This window comes from Capra hircus, chromosome 2 (assembly GCF_001704415.2).
Source record: "Capra hircus breed San Clemente chromosome 2, ASM170441v1, whole genome shotgun sequence".
Classification (NCBI taxonomy): domain Eukaryota; kingdom Metazoa; phylum Chordata; class Mammalia; order Artiodactyla; family Bovidae; genus Capra; species Capra hircus.
In genome coordinates, this window is record NC_030809.1 from 97,606,040 (window position 1) to 97,623,328 (window position 17,289).

General features: G+C 41.3%; 1 protein-coding gene across 2 annotated transcripts in view; it reads right to left on the reverse strand.

Annotated features, from left to right (window-relative positions):
• The window catches only part of ACVR1 (activin A receptor type 1), a 137,881-nt gene that overhangs the window by 24,174 nt on the left and 96,418 nt on the right, over positions 1–17,289 (reverse strand). For both annotated transcript variants that reach the window (XM_005676108.3, XM_005676107.3), the window contains exons 4-7: positions 13,908–14,171; positions 11,540–11,751; positions 3,823–3,922; positions 242–388 (exon numbers count right to left, since the gene is read on the reverse strand). In XM_005676108.3, coding sequence (XP_005676165.1) covers positions 242–388; positions 3,823–3,922; positions 11,540–11,751; positions 13,908–14,171 — 723 coding nt within the window. The remainder of the gene's footprint in view (positions 1–241; positions 389–3,822; positions 3,923–11,539; positions 11,752–13,907; positions 14,172–17,289) is intronic.

Below are 17,289 nucleotides of genomic sequence, written 5' to 3' on the forward strand. Positions count from 1 at the left end.
GGAAGACTTAGCAATAACAATTTCCTTTTCATCATCCAGAGAATCTTCAAACTTAGCTTCTCTGCAGATTTAAACAAGAGATTGGTGTGAAAGGAAAATTCAACAGTGTATATAAATGCTGACGGTCCCTATGTCACCATTCAGGAGAGACTTGCACATTCACACACACCCAATCAGAGAGGGCAAAGGCAGGCAGTTATTTCTTTCTAGAAAAAAATTGATGAGGGAATTGTGTACTTACCTAAGATATTTTCATGCCTCAGCATCACAGTGTTGTACAATTCTGTTTCCCTAAACCACGACTTCTCATCCCGGGAGGAAAAGATCTTCACAGCGACGTTCTCCCCTTGCCAGCTGCCCCTCCACACCTCGCCATACCTGCCCTTCCCTGTGGAAAGCAGCACAGAGGTGACACCGGGCAGGAGGACAGGACAGGTTACCATTTACACTGTGCCCGCCACGCTCAACCCCTCCCTTGGAAAAATGCCACTAGGGAATATATTGGGTTGGCCAGAAAGTTCATTTGGGTTTTTCTGTAAGATGTTATGACCAACCTGATAAATACCACTACCTCTTGCTTGTAAAGACATCTGAAAGCAAGGTGGAAACTGCCCCTCCCAGCCTATTGTGATATCACATTAAACCCTCTCAGAACCTGCATTCGTACAATGAGCTGCTAGCTACAGAGTTTACATTTACATCCCTCTCTTAAAAGGTATGAAACGCATATGGTTTGTAAAAGGACATGAAAGTTAGTAAGACTCAGGAAATGGTATACATTATTAGACTTCAGTGTTGATGAAAACCAAGAAACATGTATGTGGCTAAACTGAATAGCTTATGTGATTCCTCCCCTTCATAATGGATCAACACAGGCATTCTCTAAGAGTCCAAACTGGTGAATTTACATAGGCCTTTCTATTTTTCACAAAGGAGACTATGAAGTTTGAGATGTGTGCTCTGAAGGATTAACACACGCACACACAAACAGCAATCCTGGTGTAGGAAATAGACGGGCAGCCGCTGCCGTCCGTAAAGGGTTTCTTGGCAGAGGATATATTTCCAAAGAGGATCTGCAAAGTCCTAGTCATCCCAGAACAGTCCTGATTTCTGACACTGGTTATGGGTGTTCCCTTGTGAGACAGTCCCTGTGAGGCCACAAGTGGGCGACACCAAAAAGGCCATTTGAAGACGACATTTTCAAAGCATGGTGACTAGCTGTAATCTGATCCATGGAGGACAGTCCCGGCACAACTGGCAGCTTGTCAACAACATGCTCCTGCTTCCACTTGTCTCCTTAATTACAGGTAGATGATCAGGGAGGTTAGGTGGAGGCGGGAATTACCATGAGACAGTGGGGATCATCACGGGGTATAATCAAAGGTGAAGACGGGCGCAGAACCTAGAACACTACAGCAGGAGATCCGACCTGCAGAGCAATGGGGCCTTCCACCAAGGCAAGTGGCTGATGGTAATCTCGGCTGGTAATGACCATACACAAGAACATATGCATGTACAGGGAAACAGCTCTTTCCTGCAAAACCAAGCCGCCGCAAACCCAAACATGGAGAAGGAAAGCATGTCTGTCCAGAAGATCATGTCCTGAAGCTCTGTGGGCCACTGTCAAGTCATAAAAATAGTATTGGGTGCAGGATTAACTTGAATAAAGTCATGGCAATTGTCCAGCATTTGTAGTTTAAGATGAAGACTAAGATCTATAGCATGGACTGCTACAAAATGGAACACTAATCTTCTCCTGCCTTTGGTTCCATTCTGTACCTTTATTAGCCCTTTGCCCTCATATTCTCATTAGGAAGGAGAGAAAAATACCCCAGAGCATTGTGGACATTACTATATGGTTGCCTCAAATCCTTTCTATAAAGGAAACAGAGACAGATGTCAGCGTAAGTAGACAGAACTGAAACAGAAACCTACTTCAGTGCTTTTCAAAGGCTTTTAAGTTGTCAAATGCTTTTTGCAAATGCAACCTTATGCATAAGTTCCTGAAAACGGAAGCCGAGCTGCCTCAAAGTCCTGGCCATGGAGACCCAAAAGAGGATACTCTAACACCTGAAATTTAGAGGTTCATTGATCACCACCTGTAACAACTTATCTAGTCCAATTCCCTGTATTTTTGAACCAAAAATGGTAAGATACTATCCAAACAGTTCATGACATATATTTTTATCCAAGGCTGTACTACATGAACACTAGAAGCTACTAAAATGCATGGCTCTTTAGCATTAAGGCAGTTAAATGATGAATTTGAACCATTTTTAAAAATGCTGAAGAGTGTCGATACAACCACAAACAGTATGCATTTTTAAAGATGCAATATCATCTTGTCCTCTGGACTCTGGGGTCCACCTCTGAGGGCTGCTATTGCATGAATGGTGAGTACCATGCGACAGAAGGGTTGGGGGTAATGTCCCCCTTCTCTGCCTTCTGATCCCAATCCAGTCACCCTTGTTCATAATCAAATAGGATGTTAGCTGGTATAAGACAACCACCTTGGTTGTAAGCAGTGAGCATGTTGGGAGCTTTTCCACTTTTGTTAGTATCTTCCCTACTCACAGTCCACCGTGGAGAAGCATGAAGTGGGAGTTCAGAAACAATCACAGTAGCCACAGACCTACAGAACAGGCCACAGGCTCCTGCCAGCAGCCTGTGTTCCTGCAGGTGGCAGTCACTGTTTTGACTACCTCTGCCCACCCGCCTTCCCCTGCTGTATTTGGGGATGTCCTGGCTTCCATTAAACCAGGAAGAAAAGTCGGAGGGTAGCAGCCAAGGGTGACGCCACCGAGGATGGCCAGTCACCTCCCGAAAACAAAAAAATGAGATGGCAGGAGCTGCAAAGCCAGCTCATGCCTCTCAAACTGGGAGAACGAGGAGAGTGTGAAGATGGTTCTAATCCGTTACTGCTACTGTGGCCATCCCTGCACGCCATCTAAAGGAGAAATTAATGAAAACTGTCATGTGACTTGCAAATATCAAAAACATCAGGACTTTTAAAAAAAAGCATGCTGCACCATCTTCTAAGAGGACAATTCAGCAATATATAAGACAAGGCATAAAAAGTTAAAAATCTGACCCAGGAGCCCCAATTCCTGGAATTTTATTCTGCTCACTCAAAAGAAGCAATATGTGCCATTTTTTTTCAAGTACTGTTAAAGTTATTACTCAATAGACAATTACTCAATCACTCAGATACCTGTGATGTGTACAAATACATGAAAATGTGTATGAGCTTAAAACTAAAAACAGGGACACATTATATACACACTATGATTACATCTCTACACAAATATATTCTGATACAGGAAAAAAAAATGTAAGAGGCCACAGAGAAATGCACATAGCTCCTTTAAATAAAGGAGTTATAAGGGTAGCGTTGGCAAATTTATTTCATTTTTTTTTTAAGGGGGAAGAATGAGAAAGTAAAAACTTGCAATAATCAAGATTATTGTCCAAAAACCAACTTACCTCAAATTCACCAATGCCAATCTTTGGTCAGGAACAGCCATATTAGTTCATTTTCAAGTAGTCCCAATATCGTGAAGGGTTTACTTAAAACTGAAAGTCTTTGACTAGGTATTGTCTATACTAACTAGTGGCAGACTCCTTTGAAAAGAACTTTCCCAAGTTCAAGTGCTCCAACACAAGTCACAGAGTAGAAGCATAGCTACTCCACAGGGCTATCTCACACCTCCTTACATTTAACAAGCAAGAGACAAGAAGCAGCAGATTTTCCAAGGTCCGTGTACTTCTAGAACCACAGCGAACCCTGCACAGAACCCACAAAGAAAGGGAAAAGAGAATTACCAACACACTCCAGCAGTGTGATCTGACGGGCCACTGTTCTCTGTACCAGAAAAGGAAGACCAGAGCCGCTTCCCGATGTACACGAATGATCCAATAAATCCTGTAGTTCAAAACAAGGAGAAAGAGAAAGGATTGAGGAACTGCTTCCGGGTCAGAGCGCGCATCTGGGTGTAACTTGCATGAAGGTTGCAAACGTGACCCATGCGTGTGCATGGAAAGCACCAGTGGATGAAGGACTGATCTTATTCCTTAGGAAAACCTGAAGCTAGCCCCTTCCCTAATATGGGATCGGTTTCCCTGAGGGATCTTCCTGAGTAGTCCTTTCTTATACCCAGAGTTTTAGAACAGAATAGCTGAAGAAAGAAAATGAGTGAACCAAGTCAAAGATGTAAATTAAAAAGCGCAAAATACAGGGCTGAGCCCAAAGGAAAGCAGTAGACAGAAAGTGGAGCAAAAATAAAAGGTTTTCAAGTCCAAAGGCTGAGCACAGTTGACCCTATTCTGCCCTGCTCATGGTATCTATCAAGGGATGTACATTAATTGACATGCCAGCTAAGGAACTCTAATAAGGAACAAACAAATTAGGAATGAGGAACAAACAACTCTAATGCAGTGGCCGTGTGCATCCTCAAAGTGGTACACTCAAGCAGAGAGTGTGTCCAGGATGCAGGTTACCTTTAAGGTAGGCAAGGAACAAGAGTCAGGAAATTAATACGTTTATGTCATTTCCTTTTTTAAAAAACTGTTGTCTACTCGTAAAATTTTTTTTAACTGATGAAAGATTCTTTAAATTCTATAGTGCTTTACAATTTTCAAAAGTTTCTCACACATGATTTCATATACCATATGTCATTCTTGATGTCAATTACCCACAAAGCAGAGAGAAAAAGAAATATAACTTCCATTAAAACATAAAACCATACCCCAAATCTACTTCTGGGCTTCCCTTGTGGCTCATCTGGTAAAGAATCTGCCCATAATGTGGGAGACCCTGGGTTCAATCCCTGGGTTGGGAAGATCCCCTGGAGAAGGGAAAGGCTACCAGTCCAGTATTCCGGCCTGGAGAATTCCATGGGCTGTATAGTCCATGGAGTCGCAAAAAGTCGGACACGACTGAGCGACTTTCACTTCACTTTACTTCAAATCTACTTTTAAAAATGAACACACTGCAAAAAAGATTCCCAATTAGTTCATTCATAAGTTTTCCATTCTTACTCTCAGTGCAAGCCAAGAAGCAGATGCCTTTTTGAATCAGGAATGGATTTTCTATAATAAACAATACTGCGCCTATGGTGATTGTGGTAATGTTACAGCAATGTTGAGCTAACACTCCCCAAAGCTCCTCCTTTCCCAAACATTGTAGCTGGCCTGCTGAAGGAATACATTTCTTTGTTCAGATTTCATCGTGTTTTACTTAATCTGAGCACCACTCTGAAATACTGTTGATCAGCAAAATTAACAAAATCTGAACATCCAAAGAAAGAAATTTATAATTCTTAAAAGCCACAAAATAGATAATCAGCAAGAAATTGAACGTAGATGAAGTAGTTTCACATCTCCCTAACTATCTCTTTTGCTGTTCACTTTTCTCTTTATTCATCCATTTTTTTGAGAGAATAGTTTTGAAAATTAAACTGTGTTTTTTTTAAATAATGTGCAGTCCTGGTTCTAAACCTAGTTCATAGACTTCAGGGGGGAGGGGGGGAAGAAATATCAACCAAAGACTAACAAACATTACTTCAACTCTTGGATGCCAAGGCTTCTTTTCCAGTGCAGGGGAGCTGTTTAGTAAGGTACACATTGCTGAGTCATGTAAATGAGAATATCACTTAAATAAGCAAGTCTGTAAACCAGTAATGATGACTTGCTTCAAACAGTGTTGTTTACTAAGTCATATCGTGATATACTGTCCTTTAACATGTGAAGAAAGCTGAGCACCGAAGAATTGATGCTTTTGAACTGTGGTGTTAGAGAAGACTCTTGAGAGTCCCATGGACTGCAAGGAGATCCAACCAGTCCATTCTACAGGAGATCAGCCCTGACTGTTCTTTAGAAGGAATGATACTAAAGCTGAAATTCCAGTACTTTGGCCACCTCATGCGAAAGAGTTGACTCACTGGAAAAGACTCTGATGCTGGCAGGGATTGGGGGCAGGAGGAAAAAGGGACAACAGAGGATGAGATGGCTGGATGGCATCACTGACTCGATGGACGTGAGTCTGAGTGAACTCTGGGAGTTGGTGATGGACAGGGAGGCCTGGAGTGCTGCAATTCATGGGGTCGCAAAGAGTCGGACACGACTGAGGAATTGAACTGAGCTGAACATGGCTGAGTGGAGAAGACTATCTTAGCATATGCTACCATTCTGCTTTCAGAATTATACAAGCCATTTAGATAGTAATTTAGTCTAGAGGTTCCCAGCAGTGCCCAATGCAATTAGTTACATTAGCAACTCTAAGAAACAAAATTCTGACTACTCCATCTCATACTTTTGCTAAAGTTTTGTCAGGATTCAACCTTGTATCTTCCTGGCTACTAACTCAAAGAACTCATTTAGTCTGCCTTAAAATGTGAAATAAACTTCTAAGTACACTTCTAAAGAAAAACTGGTTTTCTACTTTGTGAATGAAATGTCCTTATCCCCTCTCTTCCCAGTTTGATGTAGCATAATTTAAATAGGTAGGGGAAAGAAAGCTAAACAAGGTTTCTTCCCCCTTGTTTTCATACAAAATTTGACTGTGGTCCAGCGATGGAGAGGGCAGTAGGATAGGCTAGTTCCCAGCGTGTATCAGCCACCATCAAATCTCTGCACAGCTGGCTAAGGGCAGTCATCCAGGTGTAGCACCTGAGCTCCCAAGACTGGTAAGAGCAAGTCTTCTTCAGCCAAAACGCTTAAGTGCAGAACTCCCAGTCACTTTTAGCTTTGTTATCTAGCAGAAGACTTAATTCAAGACAGGTTTAGGCAATGCACAGTCATGGCATTAAATACCACCAAATCACATTAAAAGCTGCCACCCTGACCATCTTTCAATTCATCAGTCAATGACAAGGAGAGCATCGATTTGGTATCAGCATGACTTTTAACATCTTTCTAATATTCACAGATCTTTGCCTTTTTAAAAGGGACCATATGACTCCGCATAGTACCCCTGTAGAATGTTATTACTTTTCCCTTCGGCACTTGAGGTAACCTATTCATAACATGTGGTTCTCTTTCTCACTTAAACCTTCAGTTCAGTTCAGTCGTTCAGTCGTGTCCAACTCTTTGTGACGCCATGAATCGCAGCACGCCAGGCCTCCCTGTCCATCATCAACTCCCAGAGTTCACTCAGACTCACGTCCATCGAGTCCGTGATGCCATCCAGCCATCTCATCCTCTGTCGTCCCCTTCTCCTGCCCAAAATCCCTCCCAGCATCAGAGTCTTTTCCAGTGAGTCAACTCTTCGCATGAGGTGGCCAAAGTACTGGAATTTCAGCTTTAGCATCATTCCTTCAAAAGAAATCTCAGGGCTGATCTCCTTCAGAATGGACTGGTTGGATATCCTTGCAGTCCAAGGGACTCTCAAGAGTCTTCTCCAACACCACAGTTCAAAAGCATCAATTGTTCGGCACTCAGCTTTCTTCACAGTCCAACCTTCACATCCATACATGACTACTGGAAAAACCATAGCCTTGACTACTTTGTTGGAAAGTAATGTCTCTGCTTTTCAATATGCTATCTAGGTTGGTCATAACTTTTCTTCCAAGAAGTAAATGTCTTTTAATTTCATGGCTGCAGTCATCATCTGCAGTGATTTTGGAGCCCCAAAAAATAAAGTCTGACACTGTTTCCACTGTTTCCCCATCTATTTCCCATGAAGTGATGGGACCAGATGCCATGATCTTCATTTTCAGAATATTGAGCTTTAAGCCAACTTTTTCACTCTCCACTTACACTTTCATCAAGAGGCTTTTGAGTTCCTCCTCACTTTCTGCCATAAGGGTGGTGTCATCTGCATATCTGAGGTTATTGATATTTCTCCTGGCAATCTTGATTCCAGCTTGTGCTTCTTCAGCCCAACGTTTCTCATGATGTATTCTGCATATAAGTTAAATAAGCAGGGTGACAATATACAGCCTTGAGGTACTCCTTTTCCTATTTGGAACCAGTCTGTTGTTCCATGTCCAGTTCTAACTGTTGCTTCCTGACCTGCATACAGATTTCTCAAGAGGCAGGTCAGGTGGTCTGGTATTCCCAGCTCTTTCAGAATTTTCCACAGTTTATTGTGATCCACACAGTCAAAGGCTTTGGCATAGTCAATAAAGCAGAAGTAGACATTTTTCTGGAACTCTCTTGCTTTTTTGATGATCCAGCAGATGTTGGCAATTTGACCTCTGGTTCCTCTGCCTTTTCTAAAACCAGCTTGAACATCTGGAAGTTCCCGGTTCATGTATTGCTGAAGCCTGGCTTGGAGAATTTTAAGCATTACTTTACTAGCATGTGAGATGAGTGCAACTGTGTGGTACTTTGATCATTCTTTGGCATTGTCTTTCTTTGGGATTGGAATGAAAACTGACCTTTTCCAGTCCTGTGGCCACTGCTGAGTTTTCCAAATTTGATGGCATATTGAGTGCAGCACTTCCACAGCATCATCTTTCAGGATTTGAAACAGCTCAACTGGAATTCCATCACCTCCACTAGCTTTGTTCGTAGTGATGCTTTCTAAGGCTCACTTGACCTCACATTCCAGGATGTCTAGCTCTAGGTGAGTGATCATGCCATCATGATTATCTGGGTCGTGAAGATCTTTTTTGTACAGTTCTTCTGTGTATTCTTGCCACCTCCTCTTAATACCTTCGCTTCTGTTAGGTCCATACCATTTCTGTCCTTTATCGAGCCCATCTTTGCATGAAATGTTCCCTTGGTATCGCTAATTTTATTGAAGAGATCTCTAGTCTTTCCCATTCTGTTGTTTTCCTCTATTTCTTTGCATTGATCGCTGAAGAAGGTTTTCTCATCTCTTCTTGCTATTCTTTGGAACTCTGCATTCGGGTGCTTTTATCTTTCCTTTTCTCCTTTGCTTTTCGCTTCTCTTCTTTTCACAGCTATTTGTAAGGCCTCCTCAGACAGCCATTTTGCTTTTTTGCATTTCTTTTCCATGGGGATGGTCTTGATTCCTGTCTCCTGTACAATGTCACGAACCTCCATCCATAGTTCATCAGGCACTCTATCTATCAGATCTAGTCCCTTAAATCTATTTCTCACTTCCACTGTATAATCATAAAGGATTTTGATTTAGGTCATACCTGAATGGTCTAGTGGTTTTCTCTACTTTCTTCAATTTAAATCTGAATTTGGCAATAAGGAGTTCATGATATGAGCCACAGTCAGCTCCTGGTCTTGTTTTTGTTGACTGTATAGAGCTTCATCTTTGGCTGCAAAGAATATAATCAGTCTGATTTCAGTGTTGACCATCTGGTGATATCCATGTGTAGAGTCTTCTCTTGTGTTGTTGAAAGAGGGTGTTTGCTATGACCAATGCATTTTCTTGGCAAAATTCTATTAGTCTTTGCCCTGCTTCATTCCACATTCCAAGGCCAAATTTGCCTGTTATTCCAGGTGTTTCTTGACTTCCTACTTTTGCATTCCAGTCCCCTACAATGAAAAGGACATCTTTTTTTGGGTGTTAGTTCTAGAAGGTCTTGTAGGTCTTCATAGTACTGTTCAACTTCAGCTTCTTCAGCATTACTGGTGGGGCATAGACTTGGATTACTGTGATATTGAATGGTTTGCCTTGGAAACAAACAGAGATCATTCTGTCGTTTTTGAGATTGCATCCAAGTACTGCATTTCGGACTCTTTTGTTGACCACAATGGCTACTCATACTTCTTCTGAGGGATTCCTGCCCGTGGTAGTAGATATAATGGTCATCTCAGTTAAATTCACCCATTCCGGTCCATTTTAGTTCGCTGATTCCTAGAATGTTGACGTTCACTCTTGCCATCTCTTGTTTGACCACTTCCAATTTGCCTTGATTCATGGACCTAACATTCCAGGTTCCTATGCAATATTGCTCTTTACAGCATTGGACCTTGCTTCTATCACCAGTCACATCCACAGCTGGGTATTGTTTTTGCTTTTGTTTTGCTACTTAAAGCTTAAAGATGCTTTAAAATTAACACTTGACAAACAATTTCAACGGAGAAGACAATGGCAACCCACTCCAGTACTCTTGCCTGGAAAATCCCATGGATGGCGGAGCCTGGTAGGCTGCAGTCCATGGGGTCGCTAAAAATCGGGCATGGCTGAGCGACTTCACTTTCACTTTTCACTTTCATGTATTGGAGAAGGAAATGGCAACCTACTCCAGTATTCTTGCCTGGAGAATCCCAGGGACACAGGAGCCTGGTAGGCTGCTGTCTATGCGGTCGCAAAGAGTTGGACACGACTGAAGTGACTTAGCAGTAGCAAACAATTTCAAAAAGTGAAAAAAGACAGTCGCTTCTTAATGTGATTTCATCATTTTAAACTGCACAAAAAGAGTAACTTTAAAACATACAAATACAGTGGTTTCTAACTCTGTGCAAGCTGAAGGCTGACAGTGAGCCAGAGAAATGTGGCTGACCTGAATAATATGTGCTGTACGTGTCAAATGTACAACAGATTTTGAAAGTTTATTTTAAAAAAAAAGGATGCAAAGTATCTTATTAATAATTCTTTATATATACTGAAATGATTATTATGTTACCTAAGTCATGTTAAATATATTCTTAAAATTAATACCATATGTGGGTTGTTTTTGTTTTTTTAACTTTTTTAAAGACAGCAATGAGATCAAACCAGTCCATCCTGAAGGAAATCAACCCTGAATATTCATTGGAAGGTCCAATGCTGAAGCTCCAATACTGTGGCCATCTGAGGCCAAGAGCCGATTCACTGGAAAAGACCCTCATGCTGGAAGAGATTGAGGGCAGGAGGAGAAGGGGGCCACAGAGGATGAGATGGTTGGATGGCATCACCAACTCAATGGACAGGAGTTTGAGCAAACCCTGGGAGATGGTGAAGGACAGGGAAGCCTGACATGCTACAGTCTATGGGGTCGCAACGAGTCGGACACAACTTAGAAACTGAACAGCAACAACAACTAGAAAATTTTAAATTACACGTGCCGCACGTATTTCTATTCGACAGCACTGGCTTAACCAAATGAGTGCCCTCCACAAGGGGGCAGCACAGGAGCACAAAAAATGTAATAGCTGCTTTTTTGGATGTCAGGTTTTAAAGTCTTAAATTACAGGGTGTTAAAATAATCTAGACAGGAAAGTGATTTTTAATATTAGGCAAAGGGTGCCTTTTTTCCTAAAAGCCCTCTTATTGCTAAAAATAGAGTAACTGAGTACCATAAACTCCAACTCTGCCCTCTCACCATCAAAATTATAGGTGACCATTGTCTGTCCCTGTCCCTTTACTCCCAAAAGAAAAATAACTACCAAGATTCAACTAAAATAAATCCACTCACTCATTTAATGTAAACGTCTGTCTACAATGTTCTCACGTAGAGGAGACTAAACTCACATAAGCGAGCCAGCATATACTTGCTTAGAAATAAGACACCAGTAGTATGAGTGCGCTTGGTCCAGTCACCAGTAACTTCTTAGCATTTCATACTTGAAGTAAGTAACAAAGCATCTTCAGCCATCTCTGTCATGCTAGGGGTCCCCTGGAGCCCAGACTCACTGCTAAAGTGCTGTCTCCAACGTTGGTGGTGATGAGCCCTTCGATGGTGCCATATTCCACATCTCTGGGGTTGAGGCGTTCTTGATTGCGCCTTTTAAATTTTCGGAGGGCGACTCCCAATAGGCAGGCTAGAAGGCATACTGCGAACACTACAGACAAAATGATGAGGCCAACCTCCAAGTGGAAATTCTGTGTTCCAGGAAAAGACTTCCCTGGAGATGGGGGAGAGAAGGGTAATTGGCTATAGGATCATTGTTTTTAATATTTAGCATAACCAATATCTAACAGGTAGCTCCCGATCCCGACCACATAGTTTTATAAGTCGCAAAGTTCTAAAACTAAAATACTTCATAATACCTGGCCAACAGCCCAGTCATTTAACCATTATTCACTTAGACACAATAGGATTTTGAAAAAATTCCACTGAGAACCAACTTAATGCATCTGTGTGAAAAGTGTTTGTAAAATATAAAGTACTATATAAATCTGATACTATCCTTGTTAAGATTTGATCTGTAAGGATGTTTTATCATCAAGCCCTTACAGACAGATATTACGCTGCAATATTCCTATGAGAAAGTGCTATCTGAGTTAAGGCCAAATTATCCAATCTATGGGCCTTCTCTTCAGTGTTATCTTGGATATCTATTGCTGTATTCTCATTGCTATTTTTACATCATGATTTATGCCTAGGAACCTATTCATTCAACTTTCTTTAACTCACGTATTCAACATTAATTCACTCACTTAAAACATTCACTCTTTGATTCACGCACTCACCTAATCACACACTGACTCTGGCTCCGACATTATCACTTTACCCATTCAAACATTTATGCATTCATTCACCTAAACTTAACTCACGTGTCACAGAGGCTTTCATCTTGTCTAGTGAGTTAAGTCAAAGCTTCTTAGTTGGATAGTGAAGGTCATAATTAAAAGATCCCAAAGCTATTATCACCTCTGAATTTCAGACCCCTTCCTAAGACATTATACAACCAAGCCCTGTTCTTCCCCATGAAGGTCATATTCTTTCCATGTTCCTGGCCCCTTCAGTCATCCAATCTCAAGCTGAATTTCCTTTATAAATTTCTCTAAACTTTCCAAATCCAAATTAATCAACAACTTGGCACATAATACTCCAAGGTACATGTCATTTGTAAGATAAAATATAAAACTAATTATGTACAACATTAAATTATAAACATCATGTCTCCCTAATTAAATTAGAAATTCCTTCAGTAAATAAATTTTGTATTACAACTCTAATCTGGCAGAGTCTTCTGCAGATGAGAAACTTTTCATACTGTAGACATGATTTTTATGTGAATGCAGACATTTTTCATGGTCCATCCACTCTATTAATCACAGCTTAACTCACATAGTTTAAAAGTTTATTCCATCAAGTACCCTTTTTAGTTTTAACCATTTAATACAAAATCTATTTTATTATTCAATCCTATTTGCTTATCAGACTTTAACCTTTCTATAGACCTTAAGGTCCTCACCATAACTTTAAAAATTATGAATTATGCAACATGATCTTGTATCAGTTTTTTGTTTTTCTTTTTATTTTTTCATTTTTCTCTCTCTCTTGCTAGTTAGCATTTCTGGCCTTGGATGCTCCTCATAACCTCTCCTATAGTTTGTTTCTTTTTTGTGTGAGTGTAAGATTGATTAAGGACACCTGTTAAAAATGTACTATATATTAAGAAAGTAAATTTGGCTTGGGCTGTATCTACAGATTAAGGTACATTAATATTTGTAGGGACTTTGAGATGCAGTTTAGGGTTCATTTTATGGGGAGTTTCGGAAGAGGACTGAAGTCCATATTGACTATAATATGGAGACGGTTCCACATGAACTATAAGGTTGAGGTGAAATGTCACCCAGCCTCCAGCTGCAGTGACAGGTCACTGGGAGTCTGATACAGGAGAATGGCTTTGTCTCCTTCCTCTTAGGAAGGAAAGGTAGTCCTCTCGGATACCAGAGCCTTATGTTCCATTTCCCTCTCTACATGCTCAACATAGAGACAAGTCCCTAATAAGCACAACTGTTTTAGAAATTATGATCTCATAGCCCCTTTCAGAAAAAGGTATCAGAGCTACTCACCCTCTCATGACATCTGGTCTGCCAAATCGTCCCCACAGTAGATATCACTCTGCTCACTTTCCCCAATATGCCCATCCTCCTTATAAATTCCAAAAGGCCATGCCTTTCTCTTCCTCACTGGACCTAAACTTCCTTGTCACCCATTGTTCAAAGAGTAGGAGGAAAGCCTTGTGGCTACTCACATCTTTAACCCACAAAGAACCAGGATAAGACTAACTGAAACCCTTCACCTAGAAATAGAAAAGTCCATGGGAACCTTTAGTAGGCAGCTGGGCCGTGATGTTCCTGTTACACCAGTCCCCTTGGCAGCACTCCACAGCCTGGCCAGGTGACGGCGGGGTCTTACAGGTCATCTTCCCCTGCTCGTAGACCTGGAAGCAGCCTTTCTGGTAGACGTGGAAGCCATCATTTATGCTCAGCGAGGAAAAGCACTGCTGGCCTTCACAGTGGTCCTCACTCCCACAGGAGAGGCCTTCACACACACACATGTAAAGTTTGGGGTTTACCTTGGGCTTCTCATCTGCAAAGTGGGGAGAGAAAGGAAGACAAACAAAAATCACTGTGTGGGTTGTAACCCCACTGGGGGAATCATGCAGTCTCTTCAAGATCAATACAAACACATTAACCGAACCAAAAGTCAGGTGAAGCATCACCACTGGTCATGATCTTATATCTCTCATCTGACCAACCACCAAATAATAATCACCTCTCAAGATATGAGTGTGTTTCTATAAGCTGGGTGTGCTTTTAGATCCTACCAGGCTGAAGAACGGTTATCATCTGTTACAGGCTTCTGAAAATGGACTTCTCCCATTGTGGCTTTCAAGATATCTTTGGTCTGGTGGGCTCTCATACCCCAGTTCTTGAATCAGAATGTTTTTACCAGAACATAATGCTCATTACTTTTATTTTTTGTAGAAGAGGCTCCCAGATACATGGCATCTGCTAATACCAGCTCCTGCTAGCTGCATACAAAACCCCATCAACTACTCACACAAGGGCAGCTGATGTTCCTGCCATCACCTGTCTGCTTCAGAAACACAACAGTACAGAAGAGTTCACAAAGGTGCACGGTCTATAATTACATATCCATATTATCGATAGTTTCGCTTAGATGTCTAGATTAATTTTTCCGTAGGGGAACACTTAAGTTTTTACATTAATTACTATGGGAATTCATCACTGCTAAAACATTTTCACCTGGCAGAAAAAAAAATTGGCACTAATTATTGAGGATGGAGGCACAAAAAGACAAAGGGAACAGAACAGTGTTTGAACAGTAAAGTAACAAGTGGGACTAAAGGAAAAGCCTACACAGGTTGGTCCAAGGCACAAGACAGATCATCAGTGAAGCATACCTCACCAGACCTCCTAACTGTCTCTTTCTGAAAACACTCATTTGCAGTTTCATCTTTCAAATCACTCTTTTCTTTCCTGTGTTAGAATAATTAGTTCAGACTTGCTGGTACCAACAGTTTCCACTAGCGGAGAAGGAAAGTGAAGACAGCGTATAAACAGCCAATTCCTGGAGGCCCCTGATTAGTCTGCTGAGGCCACTTTGACCAAAGCTATGTTCATATAAAGGGGTGTCGCCTTTCAAAACCCCCTGAAGGTCTGCAGCACACACAGGCTGCCTTCTAGTCCCTGAACCCTCTGTGGCAGCAGGTCAGTGAGAGAATGGCTTCCTTCTTAAAATAACAGGTCAGATGGCTGTGCTTTCAAGAGGAGACCTTAAGGTAAGGTCTTTGAAAATGTCAAGTTCATTTACACAGATTTGTGTGGGTATGTGTGGAGGTGTGGGTTATCTCAAAAAGAGAGAAGCGTTCTTCATCTTTCTTCTTCCCTCTTCAAAGCAGTGAAAAATAGTTCACTGCCCACTGTAATGTGGGTGCCTCGTCCCACGGAGTAAGCGCATACAGACACACAGACACAAGCTTTCTATTTATAATTGCCTTGCTAGGTCTTTTGAAAACCACAAGGGGCTCATCCAAGAGCAGAGACATGCCCGAAAGCAGAAAATCCAAAATAGCCGCTGACAGTGTATGCATGTCACCAGACTCACCCCCAAGGAGCAAGAGCCCTCAGACATTTTTAATGAGCAATAATGCTAATGAGCCGAGGGGTAGTCTTTTATTTTTCCTTGCCTAGAGAAATCCAAGAGAAATTCCAGCACCAATCTATTTCTATGAGGATGAGAAACATATATATCTGTTGACATAATCCAGCAAAAAGTTTACTCTTGCCAAAAGCAAGTTGAAAGATAATATTTCTAGGGAGTCTAGACATGCTTGCCACTCTCGGATGGCACAAAGCTGTGCTGAGAGCTGCCAACTATGCTGCCCAACAGGTGATGGCTCTCTGGAGGGAAATGGATGGGCGGGGTGAGGCGCAGAGTTAGTGGTGTCATACTGATTTGCGATCAGAGCTGAGAATTTAAAAGTGTATGTTGAAACGCTGTTGAGTAATGTAATTTATGTAAATGTGAAACACAAATGTGTATTTTAAGACCCTAAATAATTTTTAAAGGTCATGGATATCCAAAAATACTTACTGAATACATTAAAGAGGTTGTATCTGTTGATGCTGGGTTGGAGAAGAGGGCTTGAAGGGGTAAAATGAAAATAAGACAGGAGAGGAGCTGGCCACAGACTGATAATGAATAGAGGAGGATGAATCATTTACTTGCTACATGTACGGTCTGCCAGGAACAACCACGACCACCCCAGGCCATAGAGGGCTCACTCATCACTGATTCTATGGAAACAGATGGTTCAGGGTACCAAAGAATTAATCGCACTTGGTGGTTCTAATAAAATTTTTAAAAAGTCAATTAAAAGAAATAAAGTAATGACAATAATTTCTCTAATGTGCCTTCAGAGTGAACTCAGTTCTTCAAGTCAGAGCCCAAACTTTAGGTGCACAGGCACAAGATGTCTCCTGCCTTGCCAAGGTCTAGCTTTTGAAAGGACATGGGGATGGTCTGACAGATGTTTAAACTGTGACCTAGAGAATATTGCCAGAAGTGAGCAGCCTCAAGTACATACCATCTTTAGCAAGATTCAGCCCACTAGACCCAACCCTGCAGTGTATCCAGGCATAACTGGGTACAGATCTTAATCAGATTTTATCCTGTGGGGTTATACTCTAAGTTAAAAACCAAGGTTTTCAGATCTTCCCTGCCACAATCAGAAAAAAGGAAAAAAGAAGGAAGACAACTCTTAACTCTATGTAATAATTAACTCAGTCTCTGATATGGGACCATGAGTTCAGTTCAGCAGTTAGCAAATGGGAAAGTATAAAAACTCCACCAACTCTGCTTCCTATTTTGCTTTTCACCAACATTTACTTTTCTTAATTTGTGAATTCCCATATAACTGATTGGCAGAGCCCTTAGTGAATCAGGTTTTCTTATACAGCCAAATATAAAGACTTTAAATTCACAAGAATATAAGAATGACCCCATGCACCCCCACACACATCTACACCAGACCCAAACATTAGTTAAACGCCACTTTGGCAATCTTATCCAACAGAATAGATCAACCTAAGAGACCCCAAGAGGATTTTCTGAGCCAGGATCACTAATTCAACAAAGCAGGTTAAAAGCAAGGTAGTACCATTTTCAGATCTTAATATTC